This window comes from Bombina bombina, chromosome 11 (assembly GCF_027579735.1).
Source record: "Bombina bombina isolate aBomBom1 chromosome 11, aBomBom1.pri, whole genome shotgun sequence".
Lineage (NCBI taxonomy): Eukaryota > Metazoa > Chordata > Amphibia > Anura > Bombinatoridae > Bombina > Bombina bombina.
The window spans coordinates 58,329,054-58,348,593 of NC_069509.1; the positions used below are offsets into that span (position 1 = coordinate 58,329,054).

The 19,540-nt window shown below is 38.4% G+C and overlaps 1 protein-coding gene across 1 annotated transcript in view; it reads left to right on the forward strand.

Moving 5' to 3' along the window:
• CASKIN1 (CASK interacting protein 1) overlaps positions 1 to 19,540 on the forward strand; it is a 444,510-nt gene that overhangs the window by 278,219 nt on the left and 146,751 nt on the right. The window contains exon 6 of the mRNA XM_053694420.1: positions 17,503 to 17,633. Within this exon, the coding sequence (XP_053550395.1) occupies positions 17,503 to 17,633 (131 nt within the window). The remainder of the gene's footprint in view (positions 1 to 17,502; positions 17,634 to 19,540) is intronic.

Sequence of the window (19,540 nt, forward strand, 5' to 3'; positions counted from 1 at the left end):
CTAACAAGACTTGGTAATGCTGGAAGCTGTCATTTTCCCTATGGGATCCGGTAAGCCATTTTTATTAAATAAGAATAAAGGGCTTCACAAGGGCTTTAAAGACTGGTAGACATTTTTCTGGGCTAAAACGATTGATTTATAAGCATTTTTAATAGTTTATAGCTTTGAGGAGTTATTTTATTCTTGGGAATTATGTTAAAGAAACGGCAGGCACTGTATTGGACACCTTTTTCACTGGGGGCCTTCTCTAATCATAGGCAGAGCCTCATTTTCGCGCCACTAATGCGCAGTTGTTTTTGGGAAGCAAGGCATGCAGATGCATGTGTGAGGAGCTCAGATACATAGAAAAAGCTTACTGAAGGCGTCATTTGGTATCGTATTCCCCTCTGGGCTTGGTTGGGTCTCAGCAAAGCAGATACCAGGGACTGTATAGGGGTTAAATATAAAAACGGCTCCGGTTCCGTTATTTTAAGAGTTAAAGCTTTCAAATTTGGTGTGCAATACTTTTAAGGCTTTAAGACACTGTGGTGAAATGTTGGTGAATTTTGAACAATTCCTTCATACTTTTTCACATATTCAGTAATAAAGTGTGTTCAGTTTAAAATTTAAAGTGACAGTAACGGTTTTATTTTAAAACGTTTTTTGTTCTTTGTTATCAAGTTTATGCCTGTTTAACATGTCTGAACTATCAGATAGACTATGTTCTGTATGTGAGGAAGCCAAGGTTCCTTCTCATTTAAATAGATGTGATGTATGTGACAAACAATTTAGAGAAAATGATGCCCAAGATGATTCCTCAAGTGAGGGGAGTAAGCATGGTACTGCATCATCCCCTCCTTCGTCTACGCCAGTCTTGCCCACACAGGAGGCCCCTAGTACATCTAGTGCGCCAATACTCCTTACTATGCAACAATTAACGGCTGTAATGGATAATTCTATCAAAAACATTTTAGCCAAAATGCCCACTTATCAGCGAAAGCGCGACTGCTCTGTTTTAGAAAATACTGAAGAGCATGAGGACGCTGATGATAATGGTTCTGACATGCCCCTACACCAGTCTGAGGGGGCCAGGGAGGTTTTGTCTGAGGGAGAAATTTCAGATTCAGGGAAAATTTCTCTACAAGCTGAACCTGATGTGATTACATTCAAATTTAAATTGGAACATCTCCGCGCTCTGCTTAAGGAGGTGTTGTCTACTCTGGATGATTGTGACAATTTGGTCATTCCAGAGAAATTATGTAAGATGGACAAGTTCCTAGAGGTCCCGGGGCCCCCCGAAGCTTTTCCTATACCCAAGCGGGTGGCGGACATTGTAAACAAAGAATGGGAAAGGCCCGGCATACCTTTTGTCCCTCCCCCAATATTTAAGAAATTGTTTCCTATGGTCGACCCCAGAAAGGACTTATGGCAGACAGTCCCCAAGGTCGAGGGGGCGGTTTCTACTCTAAACAAACGCACTACTATCCCTATAGAAGATAGTTGTGCTTTCAAAGATCCTATGGATAAAAAATTAGAGGGTTTGCTTAAAAAGATGTTTGTTCAGCAAGGTTACCTTCTACAACCAATTTCATGCATTGTTCCTGTCACTACAGCAGCGTGTTTCTGGTTCGATGAACTAGAAAAGTCGCTCGATAAAGATTCTTCTTATGAGGAGATTATGGACAGAGTTCACGCTCTTAAATTGGCTAACTCTTTTACTTTAGACGCCACTTTGCAATTAGCTAGATTAGCGGCGAAAAATTCAGGGTTTGCTATTGTGGCGCGCAGAGCGCTTTGGCTAAAATCTTGGTCAGCGGATGCGTCTTCCAAGAACAAATTGCTTAACATACCTTTCAAGGGGAAAACGCTGTTTGGCCCTGACTTGAAAGAGATTATTTCAGATATCACTGGGGGTAAGGGCCACGCCCTTCCTCAGGATAGGTCTTTTAAGGCTAAAAATAAACCAAATTTTCGTCCCTTTCGCAGAAACGGACCAGCCTCAAGTTCTACATCCTCTAAGCAAGAGGGTAATACTTCTCAAACCAAGCCAGCCTGGAGGCCAATGCAAGGCTGGAACAAAGGTAAGCAGGCCAAGAAACCTGCCACTGCTACCAAGACAGCATGAGATGTTGGCCCCCGATCCGGGACCGGATCTGGTGGGGGGCAGACTTTCTCTCTTCGCTCAGGCTTGGGCAAGAGATGTTCTGGATCCTTGGGCGCTAGAAATAGTCTCCCAAGGTTATCTTCTGGAATTCAAGGAGCTACCCCCAAGGGGGAGGTTCCACAGGTCTCAATTGTCTTCAGACCACATAAAAAGACAGGCATTCTTACATTGTGTAGAAGACCTGTTAAAAATGGGAGTGATTCATCCGGTTCCATTAGGAGAACAAGGGATGGGATTCTACTCCAATCTGTTCATAGTTCCCAAAAAAGAGGGAACATTCAGACCAATCTTAGATCTCAAGATCCTAAACAAATTTCTCAAGGTTCTATCGTTCAAAATGGAAACCATTCGGACAATTCTTCCTACCATCCAGGAAGGTCAATTCATGACCACGGTGGATTTAAAGGATGCGTATCTACATATTCCTATCCACAAGGAACATCATCGGTTCCTAAGGTTCGCCTTTCTGGACAAGCATTACCAGTTTGTGGCACTTCCATTCGGATTAGCCACTGCTCCAAGAATTTTCACAAAGGTACTAGGGTCCCTTCTAGCGGTGCTAAGACCAAGGGGCATTGCAGTAGTACCTTACTTGGACGACATACTGATTCAAGCGTCGTCTCTACCACAAGCAAAGGCTCATACGAACATTGTCCTGGCCTTTCTCAGATCTCACGGGTGGAAAGTGAACGTAGAAAAAAGTTCTCTATCTCCGTCAACAAGAGTTCCCTTCTTGGGAACAATAATAGACTCCTTAGAAATGAGGATTTTTCTGACAGAGGCCAGAAAATCAAAACTTCTAAGCTCTTGTCAAGTACTTCATTCTGTTCTTCTTCCTTCCATAGCGCAGTGCAAAATTCATCTAAGACCATTACAACTGTGCATGCTCAGTCAGTGGAATGGGGATTATACAGACTTGTCTCCGACGATACAAGTAGATCAGAGGACCAGAGATTCACTCCGTTGGTGGCTGACCCTGGACAAGCTGTCACAAGGGATGAGCTTCCGCAGACCAGAGTGGGTCATTGTCACGACCGACGCCAGTCTGGTGGGCTGGGGCGCGGTCTGGGAACCCCTGAAAGCTCAGGGTCTTTGGTCTCGGGAAGAATCTCTTCTCCCGATAAATATTCTGGAACTGAGAGCGATATTCAATGCTCTCAAGGCTTGGCCTCAGCTAGCAAAGGCCAAATTCATACGGTTTCAATCAGACAACATGACGACTGTTGCGTATATCAACCATCAGGGGGGAACAAGGAGTTCCCTGGCGATGGAAGAAGTGACCAAAATAATTCAATGGGCGGAGACTCACTCCTGCCACTTGTCTGCAATCCACATCCCAGGAGTGGAAAATTGGGAAGCGGATTTTCTGAGTCGTCAGACATTTCATCCGGGGGAGTGGGAACTCCATCCGGAAATCTTTGCCCAAATAATTCAATTGTGGGGCATTCCAGACATGGATCTGATGGCGTCTCGTCAGAACTTCAAGGTTCCTTGCTACGGGTCCAGATCCAGGGATCCCAAGGCGACTCTAGTGGATGCACTAGTAGCACCTTGGAGCTTCAACCTAGCTTATGTGTTCCCACCGTTTCCTCTCATTCCCAGGCTGGTAGCCAGGATCAAACAGGAGAGGGTATCGGTGATCTTGATAGCTCCTGCGTGGCCACGCAGGACTTGGTATGCAGATCTGGTGAATATGTCATCGGCTCCACCATGGAAGCTACCTTTGAGACAGGACCTTCTTGTTCAAGGTCCGTTCGAACATCCGAATCTGGCCTCACTCCAACTGACTGCTTGGAGATTGAACGCTTGATTTTATCAAAGCGAGGGTTCTCAGATTCTGTCATTGATACTCTTGTTCAGGCCAGAAAGCCTGTAACTAGAAAAATCTACCATAAAATATGGAAAAAATATATCTGTTGGTGTGAATCTAAAGGATTCCCATGGAACAAGATAAAAATTCCTAAGATTCTATCCTTTCTTCAAGAAGGTTTGGAGAAAGGATTATCTGCAAGTTCTTTGAAGGGACAGATTTCTGCTTTATCTGTTTTACTTCACAAAAAGCTGGCGGCTGTGCCAGATGTTCAAGCTTTTGTTCAGGCTCTGGTTAGAATCAAGCCTGTTTACAAACCTTTGACTCCTCCTTGGAGTCTTAATTTAGTTCTTTCAGTTCTTCAGGGGGTTCCGTTTGAACCCCTACATTCCGTTGATATCAAGTTATTATCTTGGAAAGTTTTGTTTTTGGTTGCAATTTCTTCTGCTAGAAGAGTTTCAGAGTTATCTGCTCTGCAGTGTTCTCCTCCTTATCTGGTGTTCCATGCAGATAAGGTGGTTTTGTGTACTAAACCTGGTTTTCTTCCGAAAGTTGTTTCTAACAAAAATATTAACCAGGAGATAGTCGTGCCTTCTTTGTGTCCGAATCCAGTTTCAAAGAAGGAACGTTGGTTGCACAATTTGGATGTAGTTCGTGCTCTAAAATTCTATTTAGAGGCTACAAAGGATTTCAGACAAACATCTTCCTTGTTTGTTGTTTATTCTGGTAAAAGGAGAGGTCAAAAAGCAACTTCTACCTCTCTCTCTTTTTGGCTTAAAAGCATCATCAGATTGGCTTATGAGACTGCCGGACGGCAGCCTCCTGAAAGAATCACAGCTCATTCCACTAGGGCCGTGGCTTCCACATGGGCCTTCAAGAACGAGGCTTCTGTTGATCAGATATGTATGTAAGGCAGCGACTTGGTCTTCACTGCACACTTTTACTAAATTTTACAAATTTGATACTTTTGCTTCTTCTGAGGCTATTTTTGGGAGAAAGGTTTTGCAAGCCGTGGTGCCTTCCATCTAGGTGACCTGATTTGCTCCCTCCCATCATCCATGTCCTAAAGCTTTGGTATTGGTTCCCATAAGTAAGGATGACGCCGTGGACCGGACACACCTATGTTGGAGAAAACAGAATTTATGTTTACCTGATAAATTACTTTCTCCAACGGTGTGTCCGGTCCACGGCCCGCCCTGGTTTTTTAATCAGGTCTGATGATTTATTTTCTCTAACTACAGTCACCACGGTATCATATGATTTCTCCTATGCAAATATTCCTCCTTTACGTCGGTCGAATGACTGGGGAAGGCGGAGCCTAGGAGGGATCATGTGACCAGCTTTGCTGGGCTCTTTGCCATTTCCTGTTGGGGAAGAGAATATCCCACAAGTAAGGATGACGCCGTGGACCGGACACACCGTTGGAGAAAGTAATTTATCAGGTAAACATAAATTCTGTTTTTGGGATTTCATATCCCTTAAACTGTTATATCAAGTCAAATGTTCTGCAACAATCACTGACCAAAAACTGGAAAGAAAGCAAAGACTCTTGACAAAAAACCTGCAAAAAAACAAAACAAAAACCTGCTAAAATGATGGAAATCTGTTCCATTCAAATGGAAGTTAAAGGGACACTAAACACAATTTTTTTTTCTTTCATGAAAATTTTAAGCAACTTTCTCATTTATTCCTATTATCAATTGTTTTTCATTCTCATGCTATATTTATTTGAAAAGCAGAAATGTAAGCTTAAAGGGACACTCAATCAAAATTAAACTTTCATTATTCAGATAGAGCAGCAATTTTAAACAACTTTCCAATTTTCTTCCATTAACAAAATGTGCACAGTATTTTTATCTTTTAACTTTTTGAGTCACCAGCTCCTACTGAGCATGTGCAAGAGTAAGTGTGTATGCATAGGTGAATGGCTGATAGCTGTCACATGGTACGTGTATGCATTTGTGATTGGCTGATGGCTGTCACATGGTACAGGGGGAGTGAAAGAAGACATAACTTTTAAAATTGTCAGAAAAAAATTCTACTACTCATTTGAAGTTCAGACTGAGTGCTATTACATTGTCTTGTTACCTTGCATTTGTTGATTATGCAAATCTACTGTGTTGACTGGTCCTTTAAGATCCAACCCATTTTTGGTTTAGTACCTGTGTAGAGCTTTCTGATTGGTTTGCTACTTTTAGCCACCAATAAGCAAGCGCTACCCAGGTTCTCAACCAAAAATGGGCCGTCTCTTAAGCTTACATTTCTGCTTTTTCATATAAATATAGCATGAGAATGAAGAAAAATTGATAATAGGAGTAAATTAAAAAGGTGATTAAAATTGCATGCTCTATCTGAATCATGAAAGAAAAAATTTGGGTTTAGTGTCCCTTTAAATAATGAGATAAAATATATAGTTCTATGTGTGCTTTAAAGGGCCACTAAACCCAAAATCTTTCTTTCATGATTCAGATAGAACATACAAATTTAAACAACATTACAATTTACTTCTATTATTTATTTTGCTTCATTTTGTAGATATCCTTATTTGAAGAAAAAGTAATGCACATGGGTGAGCCAATCACATGAGGCTTCTATGTGCAGCAACCAATCAGCAGCTGCTGAGCATATCTAGATATGCTTTTCAGCAAAGAATATCAAGAGAATAAAACAAATTAGATAATAGAAGTAAATTAGAAAGATATTCTAAAATGCATTCTCTTTCTAAATCATGAAAGAAAAAATGTGGGTATCATGGCACTTTAAAGGGACAGTAAAGTCAAAAACTAAACTTTTATGATGCATGTAGAGCATTTATTTTTATGATTAAATTAGCTTCATTGTCTTGGTATCCATTGTTGAAGAGCATATCTAGGTATGCACAGGAATGTGCATGTGGTCTTGAGCAATATAAAGAAGCAGTGTTTGCAACATTGTAAGGGTGTAAAGTGTATAACATTGTTAAAAACATTAATGCAAGTACTGTTGCCACATAGTGCTCAAGACTTGCACGCTCCTGAGCCTATCTTGGTATGCTTTTCAGAAAGAATACCAAGAGAACAAAGAAAAATTGATGATAGCAATACATTGGAAATGTTCTTGCTCTATCTAAAGCATAAAATTATGACTTTTGTGTAAAGGGACAACTTGAGATTGTTATATAAAATGTTTAGTTATGTTTAATAAAACACAATGTTTCATTATTTATTTTGCCCCCTGTCATGCAATTTAGCTCTGAAAACAGTTATTTCTTATTCTCAGAACTTGTAATGCACCTGCTGACTTCTCAAGACTAACCCTGCTACATAGTTGTCCCTAATTGGCTTTATCAGATAACAACTTCAAAACAAAACATGTTATACTAACTTTATGACAGTAGCTAGCCTCGTTGTCTGCAGACTAAAGCCCCGATTGGCTGCTCCAAATAAGGCAAATGTTGGGTGGAGTTTGGCTATTGATAAATAATTGCAGCAAAAAGGATGTTAATTTGTTGTAAAAATATTAAAACTTGGCTGATATGTTATTCTATAGCAACACAACAGAAATGTCTTTTAATTACAAGGGGTAGATTATGAGTTGAGCGCATATTTACGCTTCCGCAAACCCGTAATCCACGCTCAGTTTTGTTGTTTTCGTGTGCGCTACTGAGAATTAGATTAAGGGTTGGGAGCATAAATATCAATCCCTCGCGATCGCATCCTCGCGCTCAACAGCTCACACAATCGCTGATAATGCCGAAAGCCTCACAGCTACAGCTCACATAACCTAGATCGCAACAACACAACAATATATATGTATATACAAATGTATACTTATATATTTGTGTTTATATGTGCATATATGTATGACTATAAATGCACATAAATATATATGTATACATTCATATAAACATATATTTAAGAACAGGAGAAGTGGACCGAGCGCTACACCCAGGGCCTTAAGCTTACTAACTATATAGCCTCCTAGTAGGCTAACAATATAAAGGTTAAAATGGGGAGAGAGTAAGCGCTAAAAAGCTTAAAAGGCTAGTAAAAAGTACATTTTAATACATATAAAAATTTACAAATGGCAATCAGACGCATGGATCCATGTCTGACTTAACAAAAAAATATATAATAAACAAATCTAAAAATATCTAAAAATATCCAATGGAGTAAAGCATGTGACGCTGACTTAGTGAGCCAGTGATGAGGAGTTAGAAGGACATGTACATTCAATAATATAAACAACCTAAGTGAGTGATTGAGTGCACACAATAGCTGTCAACAAAGAAAAATAGCGTTCACAAAAAATAGTGTTCACAAAAATTGGCGTACACAAAAAATGTTCAAATGTTCAACCGGTTATATGTAAGTGAATCCAGTAGTGTTTCCTCCAAAGTGACGTGTAGAAATATAACGTGAAGTCAATAATAGTAGAATGTAAACGTTGAGTGGGTCAAATTATTGTGGTTCAGCTTCTAAATTAAAAAATTGTAAATCCGTGAGGTGTATAAAAATAAAAAAAAAGATAGTCTTGAGAAAGGCCTAGTCGGGGCCGAAACGCGTTGGCATACTGGTGAGTTTGGTTTTAATTACCTATATTATATATCATATACAGTGTTGCACTATTTGTTTCTCTTTTGTTCCCTTTTAGGTATTTTATCGATGTATTTGTTTGTTATGGATCTTACCAAGGATTTTTAAACATCTGGGGGTCCATCCGATAAAAATCGTCGCCCACAAAAGCCGGCGACGCCAATATTTGCGCGGGTTTGGTATCCTATATACGGCGTAACCTAGAAGTTACGCGCGTATATTTCTGCCGTCGACCGTAGTTTTTTGGGCTATAGGCAGGTATACCAAACCCGCGCAGTTTGGTATCCAATATGCAGCGTAAGGACTTACGTGGCGAAAATGGAGAAAACTTACTCCATTTTCACCTCGCCACAAAAAGCAGCCGTAAGAAGCCTTACGCTGACTATTGGAGCCCCGTAACTCCCTAAACTGGCTGCTAAAATAAACCTAACACCTAACGCATGCGCAATGTCTATCTCCCTGTCAACCGCGATCTGCTAAAATAAACCTAACACCTAACGCATGCGCAATGTCTATCTACCTGTCAACCGCGATCCCACTCCCCCGAAATCCCTAATAAAGTTATTAACCCCTAAACCGCCGCTCCCGGACCCCGCCGCCATCTACATAAACTAACCCCCTACTGTGAGCCCCTAAAACCGCCGCCATCTACCTTATCTATCCCCTAATTAGAACCCCTTACACCGCTATCATCTACCTTATCTATCCCCTAATCTGACCCCTTACACCGCCGCCACCTATATAAAAATTATTAACCCCTAATCTAATCCCCCTATACCGCCGCCAGCTATATTAATATTATTAACCCCTAATGTAAGCCCCTTACACCGCCGCCATCTCTATTAAAATGATTAACCCCTTATTTAATCTACCTACCCCGCCGCCAGCTATATTATCTATATTAACCCTAAGTATATTATAGTTAAAGAATGTAAAAACAGGAGAAGCGCTAATAAAAGCTAAAGGTGCTAAAATAAAAATTAAGTTGCTGTGCAAAAAAGGATAATAACTTTCGTTGTAAATAAAATTTAATTAAATAAACATATAATTATAAATCCAGCAAAGATAACAAGTAAAAAATATATATTAAAATCGGACGTCTCCGATATGTTGAAGCATAAAACAAGAATAAAACAAATGACTACTGTTGCCAATATGAACCTTATTACAATAATGGATGAAGGAAGTCGACATAATAACTCAAAGTCCACAGATGAAACAAAGAGAGGATCAAAAAACCGGGTGGGGATAAACCCGTTGTTACCTTCAAGGATACCGTCCGTGTATTGCAATCACCTCCGTGAGGCGTATGTGTATTCTGTGACGTCACTGATCAGAGGGCGTCATCTCTGTAGAGAATTTCTATTCGTCAGAATAACTTGGCAGATGAACTATAGCGGCCGCTATATTGTAGAAGTTGGACCCCGCTCGTTAGTGCAGGATTGCACGCAGGCTCGTAGTGTATCCAAATTTCTCCTGGAGACCTTGTAGCAAAAGGATCTCAATGTGTAGCTTTTAAAACCAGCTTAGCTGAGGCACACAGCCCTTCACAGTACAGTCCCCTTGCTTTCCGTAGGCAGCCGGAAGGATTCTGATGTGCAGCTTGTAACAGGCTTGGCTTAGGCACGTAGCCCTTCAGGATGCAGTCCTCTTTCTTTCGGAGGATAGCTAAATAACTTGACACTTCAATCAGAATATTAAAGTCTTGATAGACAATAAATGAAGTGTGAGGTAGCTGTAACTTTCATCAACGCGTTTCTCCCTCTTACAGGGCTTTCTCAAGAAAGTTACAGCTACCTCACACTTCATTTATTGTCTATCAAGACTTTAATATTCTGATTGAAGTGACAAGTTATTTAGCTATCCTCCGAAAGAAAGAGGACTGCATCCTGAAGGGCTACGTGCCTAAGCCAAGCCTGTTACAAGCTGCACATCAGAATCCTTCCGGCTGCCTACGGAAAGCAAGGGGACTGTACTGTGAAGGGCTGTGTGCCTCAGCTAAGCTGGTTTTAAAAGCTACACATTGAGATCCTTTTGCTACAAGGTCTCCAGGAGAAATTTGGATACACTACGAGCCTGCGTGCAATCCTGCACTAACGAGCGGGGTCCAACTTCTACAATATAGCGGCCGCTATAGTTCATCTGCCAAGTTATTCTGACGAATAGAAATTCTCTACAGAGATGACGCCCTCTGATCAGTGACGTCACAGAATACACATACGCCTCACGGAGGTGATTGCAATACACGGACGGTATCCTTGAAGGTAACAACGGGTTTATCCCCACCCGGTTTTTTGATCCTCTCTTTGTTTCATCTGTGGACTTTGAGTTATTATGTCGACTTCCTTCATCCATTATTGTAATAAGGTTCATATTGGCAACAGTAGTCATTTGTTTTATTCTTGTTTTATGCTTCAACATATCGGAGACGTCCGATTTTAATATATATTTTTTACTTGTTATCTTTGCTGGATTTATAATTATATGTTTATTTAATTAAATTTTATTTACAACGAAAGTTATTATCCTTTTTTTGCACAGCAACTTAATTTTTATTTTAGCACCTTTAGCTTTTATTAGCGCTTCTCCTGTTTTTTCATTCTTTGGCCTATCTTTTTTTCCCTAAGTTTGAGGGACTTTAGGGTTGGAGCAGCTTGGTGCCTCTTGCGCACACTTTAACACATTCACATACACCTATATTATAGTTAATATAGGTATTACATTATATATATTAACTATATTAACCCTAATTATATTAGGGTTAATATAGTTAATATAGTTACTATAGTATTTATATTAACTATATTAACTCTATCTAACCCTAACACCCCTAACTAAATTTATATTAAATTAATCTAATTCATTTATAAACTAAAATATTCCTATTTAAATCTAAATACTTACCTATAAAATAAACCCTAAGATAGCTACAATATAATTAATAATTACATTGTAGCTATGTTAGGGTTAATATTTATTTTACAGGTAAATTGTTAATTATTTTAACCAGGTATAATAGCTATTAAATAGTTATTACCTATTTAATAGCTAGCTAGTTAAAATAATTACCCAATTACCTGTAAAATAAATCCTAACCTAAGTTACAAATACACCTACACTATCAATAAATTAAATAAACTACAAACATCTATCTAAAAATACAATTAAATTAACTAAACTAAATTTTACTTGTTATCTTTGCTGGATTTATAATTATATGTTTATTTAATTAAATTTTATTTACAACGAAAGTTATTATCCTTTTTTTGCACAGCAACTTAATTTTTATTTTAGCACCTTTAGCTTTTATTAGCGCTTCTCCTGTTTTTTCATTCTTTGGCCTATCTTTTTTTCCCTAAGTTTGAGGGACTTTAGGGTTGGAGCAGCTTGGTGCCTCTTGCGCACACTTTAACACATTCACATACACCTATATTATAGTTAATATAGGTATTACATTATATATATTAACTATATTAACCCTAATTATATTAGGGTTAATATAGTTAATATAGTTACTATAGTATTTATATTAACTATATTAACTCTATCTAACCCTAACACCCCTAACTAAATTTATATTAAATTAATCTAATTCATTTATAAACTAAAATATTCCTATTTAAATCTAAATACTTACCTATAAAATAAACCCTAAGATAGCTACAATATAATTAATAATTACATTGTAGCTATGTTAGGGTTAATATTTATTTTACAGGTAAATTGTTAATTATTTTAACTAGGTATAATAGCTATTAAATAGTTATTACCTATTTAATAGCTACCTAGTTAAAATAATTACCCAATTACCTGTAAAATAAATCCTAACCTAAGTTACAAATACACCTACACTATCAATAAATTAAATAAACTACAAACATCTATCTAAAAATACAATTAAATTAACTAAACTAAATTACAAAAAAAAAAAAAACACTAAATTACAAAAAATAAAAAAACATTACAAGATTTTTAAGCTAATTACACCTATTCTAAGCCCCCTAATAAAATAATAAACCCCCAAAATAAAAAAAATTCCCTGCCCTATTCTAAATTAAACAAATTTCAAAGCTCTTTACCTTACCAGCCCTTAAAAGGGCCTTTTGTGGGGCATGCCCCAAAGAATTCAGCTCTTTTGCATACAAATACAATACCCCCCCCCATTACAACCCACCACCCACATACCCCTATTCTAAAACCACCCAAACCCCCCTTAAAAAAGCCTAACACTACCCCCCTGAAGATCTCCCTACCTTGTCTTCACCACACCGGGCCGAACTCCTGATCCGATCCGGGCGATGTCTTCCGATTGGAACAGCCAATAGAATGCGAGCTCAATCTGATTGGCTGATTGGATCAGCCAATCGGATTGAACTTGAATCTGATTGGCTGATTCAATCAGCCAATCAGATTTTTCTAACTTAATTCCGATTGGCTGATAGAATCCTATCAGCCAATCGGAATTCGGCGGACGCCATCTTGGATGACGTCATTTAAAGGTACCTCATTCCAAGTTCAGTAGTCGTCCGGGATGGATGCTCCGCGGCGGCGGAACGAAGAAAGAAGATTGAAGATGCCGCCGGAAGAATGAAGACTTTGCTGCCGCTTGGAGGAAGACGTCGCCGGAGGAAGAATTCTTCTTTGCCGCTTGGAGGAAGACATCGCCGGAGGAAGAATTCTTCTTTGCCGCTTGGAGGAAGACATCGCCCGGATCGGATCAGGAGTTCGGCCCGGTGTGGTGAAGACAAGGTAGGGAGATCTTCAGGGGGGTAGTGTTAGGCTTTTTTAAGGGGGGTTTGGGTGGTTTTAGAATAGGGGTATGTGGGTGGTGGGTTGTAATGGGGGGGGTATTGTATTTGTATGCAAAAGAGCTGAATTCTTTGGGGCATGCCCCACAAAAGGCCCTTTTAAGGGCTGGTAAGGTAAAGAGCTTTGAAATTTGTTTAATTTAGAATAGGGCAGGGAATTTTTTTTATTTTGGGGGTTTATTATTTTATTAGGGGGCTTAGAATAGGTGTAATTAGCTTAAAAATCTTGTAATGTTTTTTTATTTTTTGTAATTTAGTGTTTTTTTTTTTTTGTAATTTAGTTTAGTTAATTTAATTGTATTTTTAGATAGATGTTTGTAGTTTATTTAATTTATTGATAGTGTAGGTGTATTTGTAACTTAGGTTAGGATTTATTTTACAGGTAATTGGGTAATTATTTTAACTAGGTAGCTATTAAATAGGTAATAACTATTTAATAGCTATTATACCTAGTTAAAATAATTAACAATTTACCTGTAAAATAAATATTAACCCTAACATAGCTACAATGTAATTATTAATTATATTGTAGCTATCTTAGGGTTTATTTTATAGGTAAGTATTTAGATTTAAATAGGAATATTTTAGTTTATAAATGAATTAGATTAATTTAATATAAATTTAGTTAGGGGTGTTAGGGTTAGATAGAGTTAATATAAATACTATAGTAACTATATTAACTATATTAACCCTAATATAATTAGGGTTAATATAGTTAATATATATAATGTAATACCTATATTAACTATAATATACTTAGGGTTAATATAGATAATATAGCTGGCGGCGGGGTAGGTAGATTAAATAAGGGGTTAATCATTTTAATAGAGATGGCGGCGGTGTAAGGGGCTTACATTAGGGGTTAATAATTTTAATATAGATGGCGGCGGTGTTAGGGGCTCACTTTAGGGGGTTATAGATATAATATAGCTGGCGGCGGGGTACGGGAGCGGCGGTTTAGGGGTTAATAACTTTATTAGGTTGCGGCGGGGTACGGGAGCGGCGGTTTAGGGGTTAATAGCTTTTTTATTGTTAGGATAGTGAGGGGGGATAGCGGATAGTGGGTTAGACGTGTCGGGCTATGTTAGGGAGGCGTGTTAGACAGTGCGGGTGTTTTAGACTTTAGTCAGGTTTTATAGGCGCCGGCAGTTTCTAACGTGCCGCAAGTCACTGGCGACGCCAGAAATTTGTACTTGCGCAGATTTCTGGACATCGCTGGTTTGTCAGACTTACGGCACGTTAGCATCTGACGGCGACTTATATGGGATAGCTCGAGTTGCGAGCTGAAACTGCGGGCGACGCCGGTTCCCTCGCTTGCGCCGCAAACTGCGATCTATATCAGATCGCGCCCTAGAATTAAGGATTTGTTTTCACTAGATTTTTAGTGCTTTTTAATATTATCACTGATTTTTTATTTTTGTCTTTTGATATTTTTGTCTTTTGATTTTTGACCTTTGTTTATCATTTGAATTCAAGTTTTCCACGTGGATTTTTTCACAAGTTATTTTTATTTTTATACACCTCACGGATTTACAATTTTTTAATTTAGAAGCTGAACCACAATAATTTGACCCACTCAACGTTTACATTCTACTATTATTGACTTCACGTTATATTTCTACACGTCACTTTGGAGGAAACACTACTGGATTCACTTACATATAACCGGTTGAACATTTGAACATTTTTTATGTACGCCAATTTTTGTGAACACTATTTTTTGTGAACGCTATTTTTCTTTGTTGACAGCTATTGTGTGCACTCAATCACTCACTTAGGTTGTTTATATTATTGAATGTACATGTCCTTCTAACTCCTCATCACTGGCTCACTAAGTCAGCGTCACATGCTTTACTCCATTGGATATTTTTAGATACTTTTAGATTTGTTTATTATATATTTTTTTTGTTAAGTCAGACATCGATCCATGCATCTGATTGCCATTTGTAAATTTTTATATGTATTAAAATGTACTTTTTACTAGCCTTTTAAGCTTTTTAGCGCTTACTCTCTCCCCATTTTAAACATATATTTAAAGAGATATATATGTTAATAAAGTTGTTCCAATAGATCCCTATGTAAAAGCACTTTCAGCTCGTTTTTTCTTTTTCTAACACCTGACATCTACTGACTTTGACCCCTTATAATTTCTCAGTGCAGTATTATTATTAATTCATTTTTATTAGACAGTGTTAAAGGGATATGAAACCCATTTTTTTTCCTTTCATGATTCAGACAGAGCATGCAATTTTAAGCAACTTTCTAATTTTCTCCTATTATCAATTTTTCTTCATTCTTTTTGGTATCTTTATTTGAAAAAGCACAAGTTAGATACCATGGAGACCATAGAATTGGGAAAGCATCATGGCATAGAACTGCCCCTTAAAATTTACCCCCACCCCTAAATTCTGCTGCCCTAAACACAGGCTTAGTTGGTTTAGAGCCAAATACGCCCCTGCTTCCTATAATTTGGTCATTTGAGTTTTTTTATTCAGCACTGTTAATTATCTGGATTTTTAAGGTTACAGATTTCGAGTTCCTGACTTGGTAACCGTGGTTATTAGTCTGGCGTTGTGACTGCAGTTACAAAAAAATAAATAGTCATAATTCTACACCTAAAACCCTGACTGGAGTCCAATAGTAAATCATGAATCCCAAATTTGTTCTTTCATGATTCAGACAGAACATTCCATTTTAAGCAACTTTCTAATTTACTCCTATTATCAAATTTACTTTGTTCTCTTGATATCTGTTGTTGAAAAGCAGGGACGTGCACATGTTTGGAGCACAATATGGCAGTATTTTTGCAAGAATGTTATTCATGTAGTGCTCTAGACACCTACAGTATCTAGGTATCTCTTCAATAAAGAATACCATGAGAACAAAGCAAATTTGATAATAGAAGTATATTGGAAACTTGTTTAAAATCGTGTACTCTAGGTATGTGCATCCGGATCCTTTGTGAGGACCAGAATGCGGAAGTAAGAAGCTGCTGGTGTCGTTTGGCTCTTTTCGGAGCCGGATTTATTTTTGTGAAAGGTCAACGCACTAAGATCTAGTATGCTCTGTCTGAATCACAAAAGAAACATTTTTGGGTTTCATATCCCTTTAACCCTTTGAGTGCTAATGACGGCTCTGAGCCGTCACAGAGTTTCTCACTCTGGTGCTAATGACGGCTCAGAGCCGTCACTAGCACTCTCCCACCTTGAGGGAGATCTGGGGGCTTCTTGCTGCTCCTACCCTGACGATCGTGCCTGTAGAGTGACAGGCATCACAGGGCTTCACGTGATGCGCGGTGACGTCACGCGCAATTACGTGATGACGTCACCGCGCAACTTTATTTATACTTAACAATGTTAACTATAGGAGCTACAGACCCCCAAGACCCATTGTTGGAAAGGTAATCGCCTAACCTTTCCAACAGTGTAAGTCTTGGGGGTCTGTAAAAAAAAATAAAAAAGTTAAAAAAAAAGTTTTCAAAAATGTCAAAAATAATAATTAAAAAATAAAATATTAGCACCCAGGTGGGAAATGGCTTAGCAGCCAAAGGGTTAAAGGGATTTGAAACCCCAATTTTTTCTTTCATGATTTAGAAAGGGCATGCATTTTTAAACAACTTTCTAATTTACTTCTAATATTTTGCTTTATTCTCATGATATCCTTTGCTGAAAAGCATATCTAGATAGGCTCAGTAGCTTCTGATTGGTGGCTGCACATAAATGCCTCGTGTGATTAGCTCACCCATGTGCATTGCTATTTCTTTAGCAAAGAATATCTAAAGAATGAAGCAAATTAGATAATATAACTAAATTTGAAAGTTGTTTAAAATTGTATTATCTACCTGAATCATGAAAGAAAAAAATTGGGTTTAGTGTTCCTTTAAGTATTAATCCGTTTATTATGTAATTTTATGATTGCTCAGTTCCCAGGAACAGCCATAACTATATGGTCTCACAGTAACATAAATGTCATTTTTTTTTCACTGCATATTTTTGATTTAATCCTTATTTGTTCCAAAGATGTTAGAACAATTTATATGCACTATATTAAAATTCACGTTCTTTATATTTGGCTCAGAAACAAGTAAAGCGCACTAACCAACTTGACAAAAGCAGGCTCCATCTAAGGACAATGAAATAAATAAAAATATCTCTTCATTTATTGCAGGTTGTACAGTTGCTGTTAAACAGTAACATGTGTGCAGCGCTACTGGAGCCAAAACCTGGCGACTGCACTGACCCGAATGGCACTAGTCCCCTGCACCTGGCTGCAAAGAATGGACATATTGACATCATCAGGTAGGGACAGAGACTGGTATGTACCAGCGGGGACAACGGGCACTAGAACTGTAAGCTTTGTAGATCTTTGTACTCGTGTGCACTAGCAGAAACTTTTTTTAAAAAAAAAATTTCAACATACTGTATGAGGTTTGATGCAGCACTTGCACATTTCCCAGAATTATAGGTTCAAATCACAAGGGCCAACTCAGCCTTTACTGATGAAAACCTTGTACTTTCCAAGCTTACATAATTGTTTGGAAGATACTGCCCACATAGGGAAGATTACAAGTGGAGCTCAAAATAAGCGTGATATTTGCGCATTCGCATTACTAGAAAGCTTTGCGCTCAATAGAGCGTGCTTCTATAGGCTCCAACGGGAGCCTCGTTCTCATGCCGTTAGACACGGCATTAGAACTAGCACAGCAAAGGGGGTAAGTAACGCAGCGATGGGTAGCAAATATAAATGTATATTAATATTTAAATATATTTTTATGTGTTAATATGTGTATATACGCATATATTTATATATTTACTGGGAACACACAGTCCCCATAGACCGCAATGTAAAGGCACTTTTCAGTGCCATTTGTTTTTTCTTACACCCCACACCCGCCACTTTAACCCTTAAAACTGCCTCCTGTATTTATTGAGAAAAAAAAGATGCTACATTTTTTTAATATAATGCACACTACACTAAATGTTGGGGGCAATTGAAGCACATTTTTTAAATTAATCAGAGGTCTAACCTCTGGTTAATTTTCAGAGCGCTAATTGCTAACGCAAGCTCGCAGTAGCAATAGCTAGCCACTTGTAATGGCTGGTTATTTATCGCGGGCCCGTTGGCGGGTGCTCGATAAATTAGCGCTGCACTTGTAATCAAGCCCATAGTCTCTGTAACACTGATAAAAGCCACATTCTGAAGGCAATTTTTCCTTTGCTGCCAATATCCAATCAAGAAGAGTGACAGCTTCCTGATTCAGCCCAGGAATTCGCCGCCGCATCATACACTCTCCTGCACTCTCCCATAACCACAGAGCCCATCTCATTGTATTCATGTGTTGTGTTTTTTAGTTTGACAGCTGCTTTATATTTCCATTGAAGTGACTGTGCAGTGATAGCAAAACAGGAGTTTTGGTGTTATTCCACACATATTAAGAGATATCAGCCATTTACTGATAGAGTATTGAAAATCATGTAGAGGTGCCATACAGTTTATTGAACATTATCAGACATTTGCAACGTTTATCAGTAAAACATTTTTACCTTTAGTAAACAACTGCTATTTACTGCTGTTTCACACAAAAAATGCTGGCTGGCTTTAACGTAAACAATATTACAGAAGCATCTTTGCAAAGCTTTGGTCAAGCATTCTGGTTGTCTAAGTAATGGGAGTGAAGCGCACGCTCTTTTGCAACTGCTGCTGTTTGGATTAATCCTACAGATAGAGCTATAGGATGCATTAGCTTCAGCCACTATATGGTAAAACTCTGTGGTACACTAAGCTTGTGCTGTATAGCTAGAAGCACTGTTTAATAAAGACAGTGCATCTATATTTGGCCAGGAGACAACAAAATAGTGTGGGCTATGGCACTCAGCACTTCCTGCTGCAACTAAAGCTCCCTATGGCGCGATTATCTAAGGAATCTTGTCAGTACTGTGAGGTTCCTTAAAGGGACAGTTTACTCAAAAAATTTCTCCCCTTTAATTTGTTCCCAATGATCCACTTTACTTGCTGGAGTGTATTAAATTGTTTACAAATAGCTCCTTTACCCTTATATTGGCATTTGAAATTGTTGATTTAGCATGTGGTATCCCCACCTATTCTGAAAGTTTGTGGCCGCGCGTACCAGCTATAGATAAGCTTTGTAAACACAGCCAGCAGAAGAAATTACACTCCCAGTAGGATATAGCAGAGATAAGGTAAT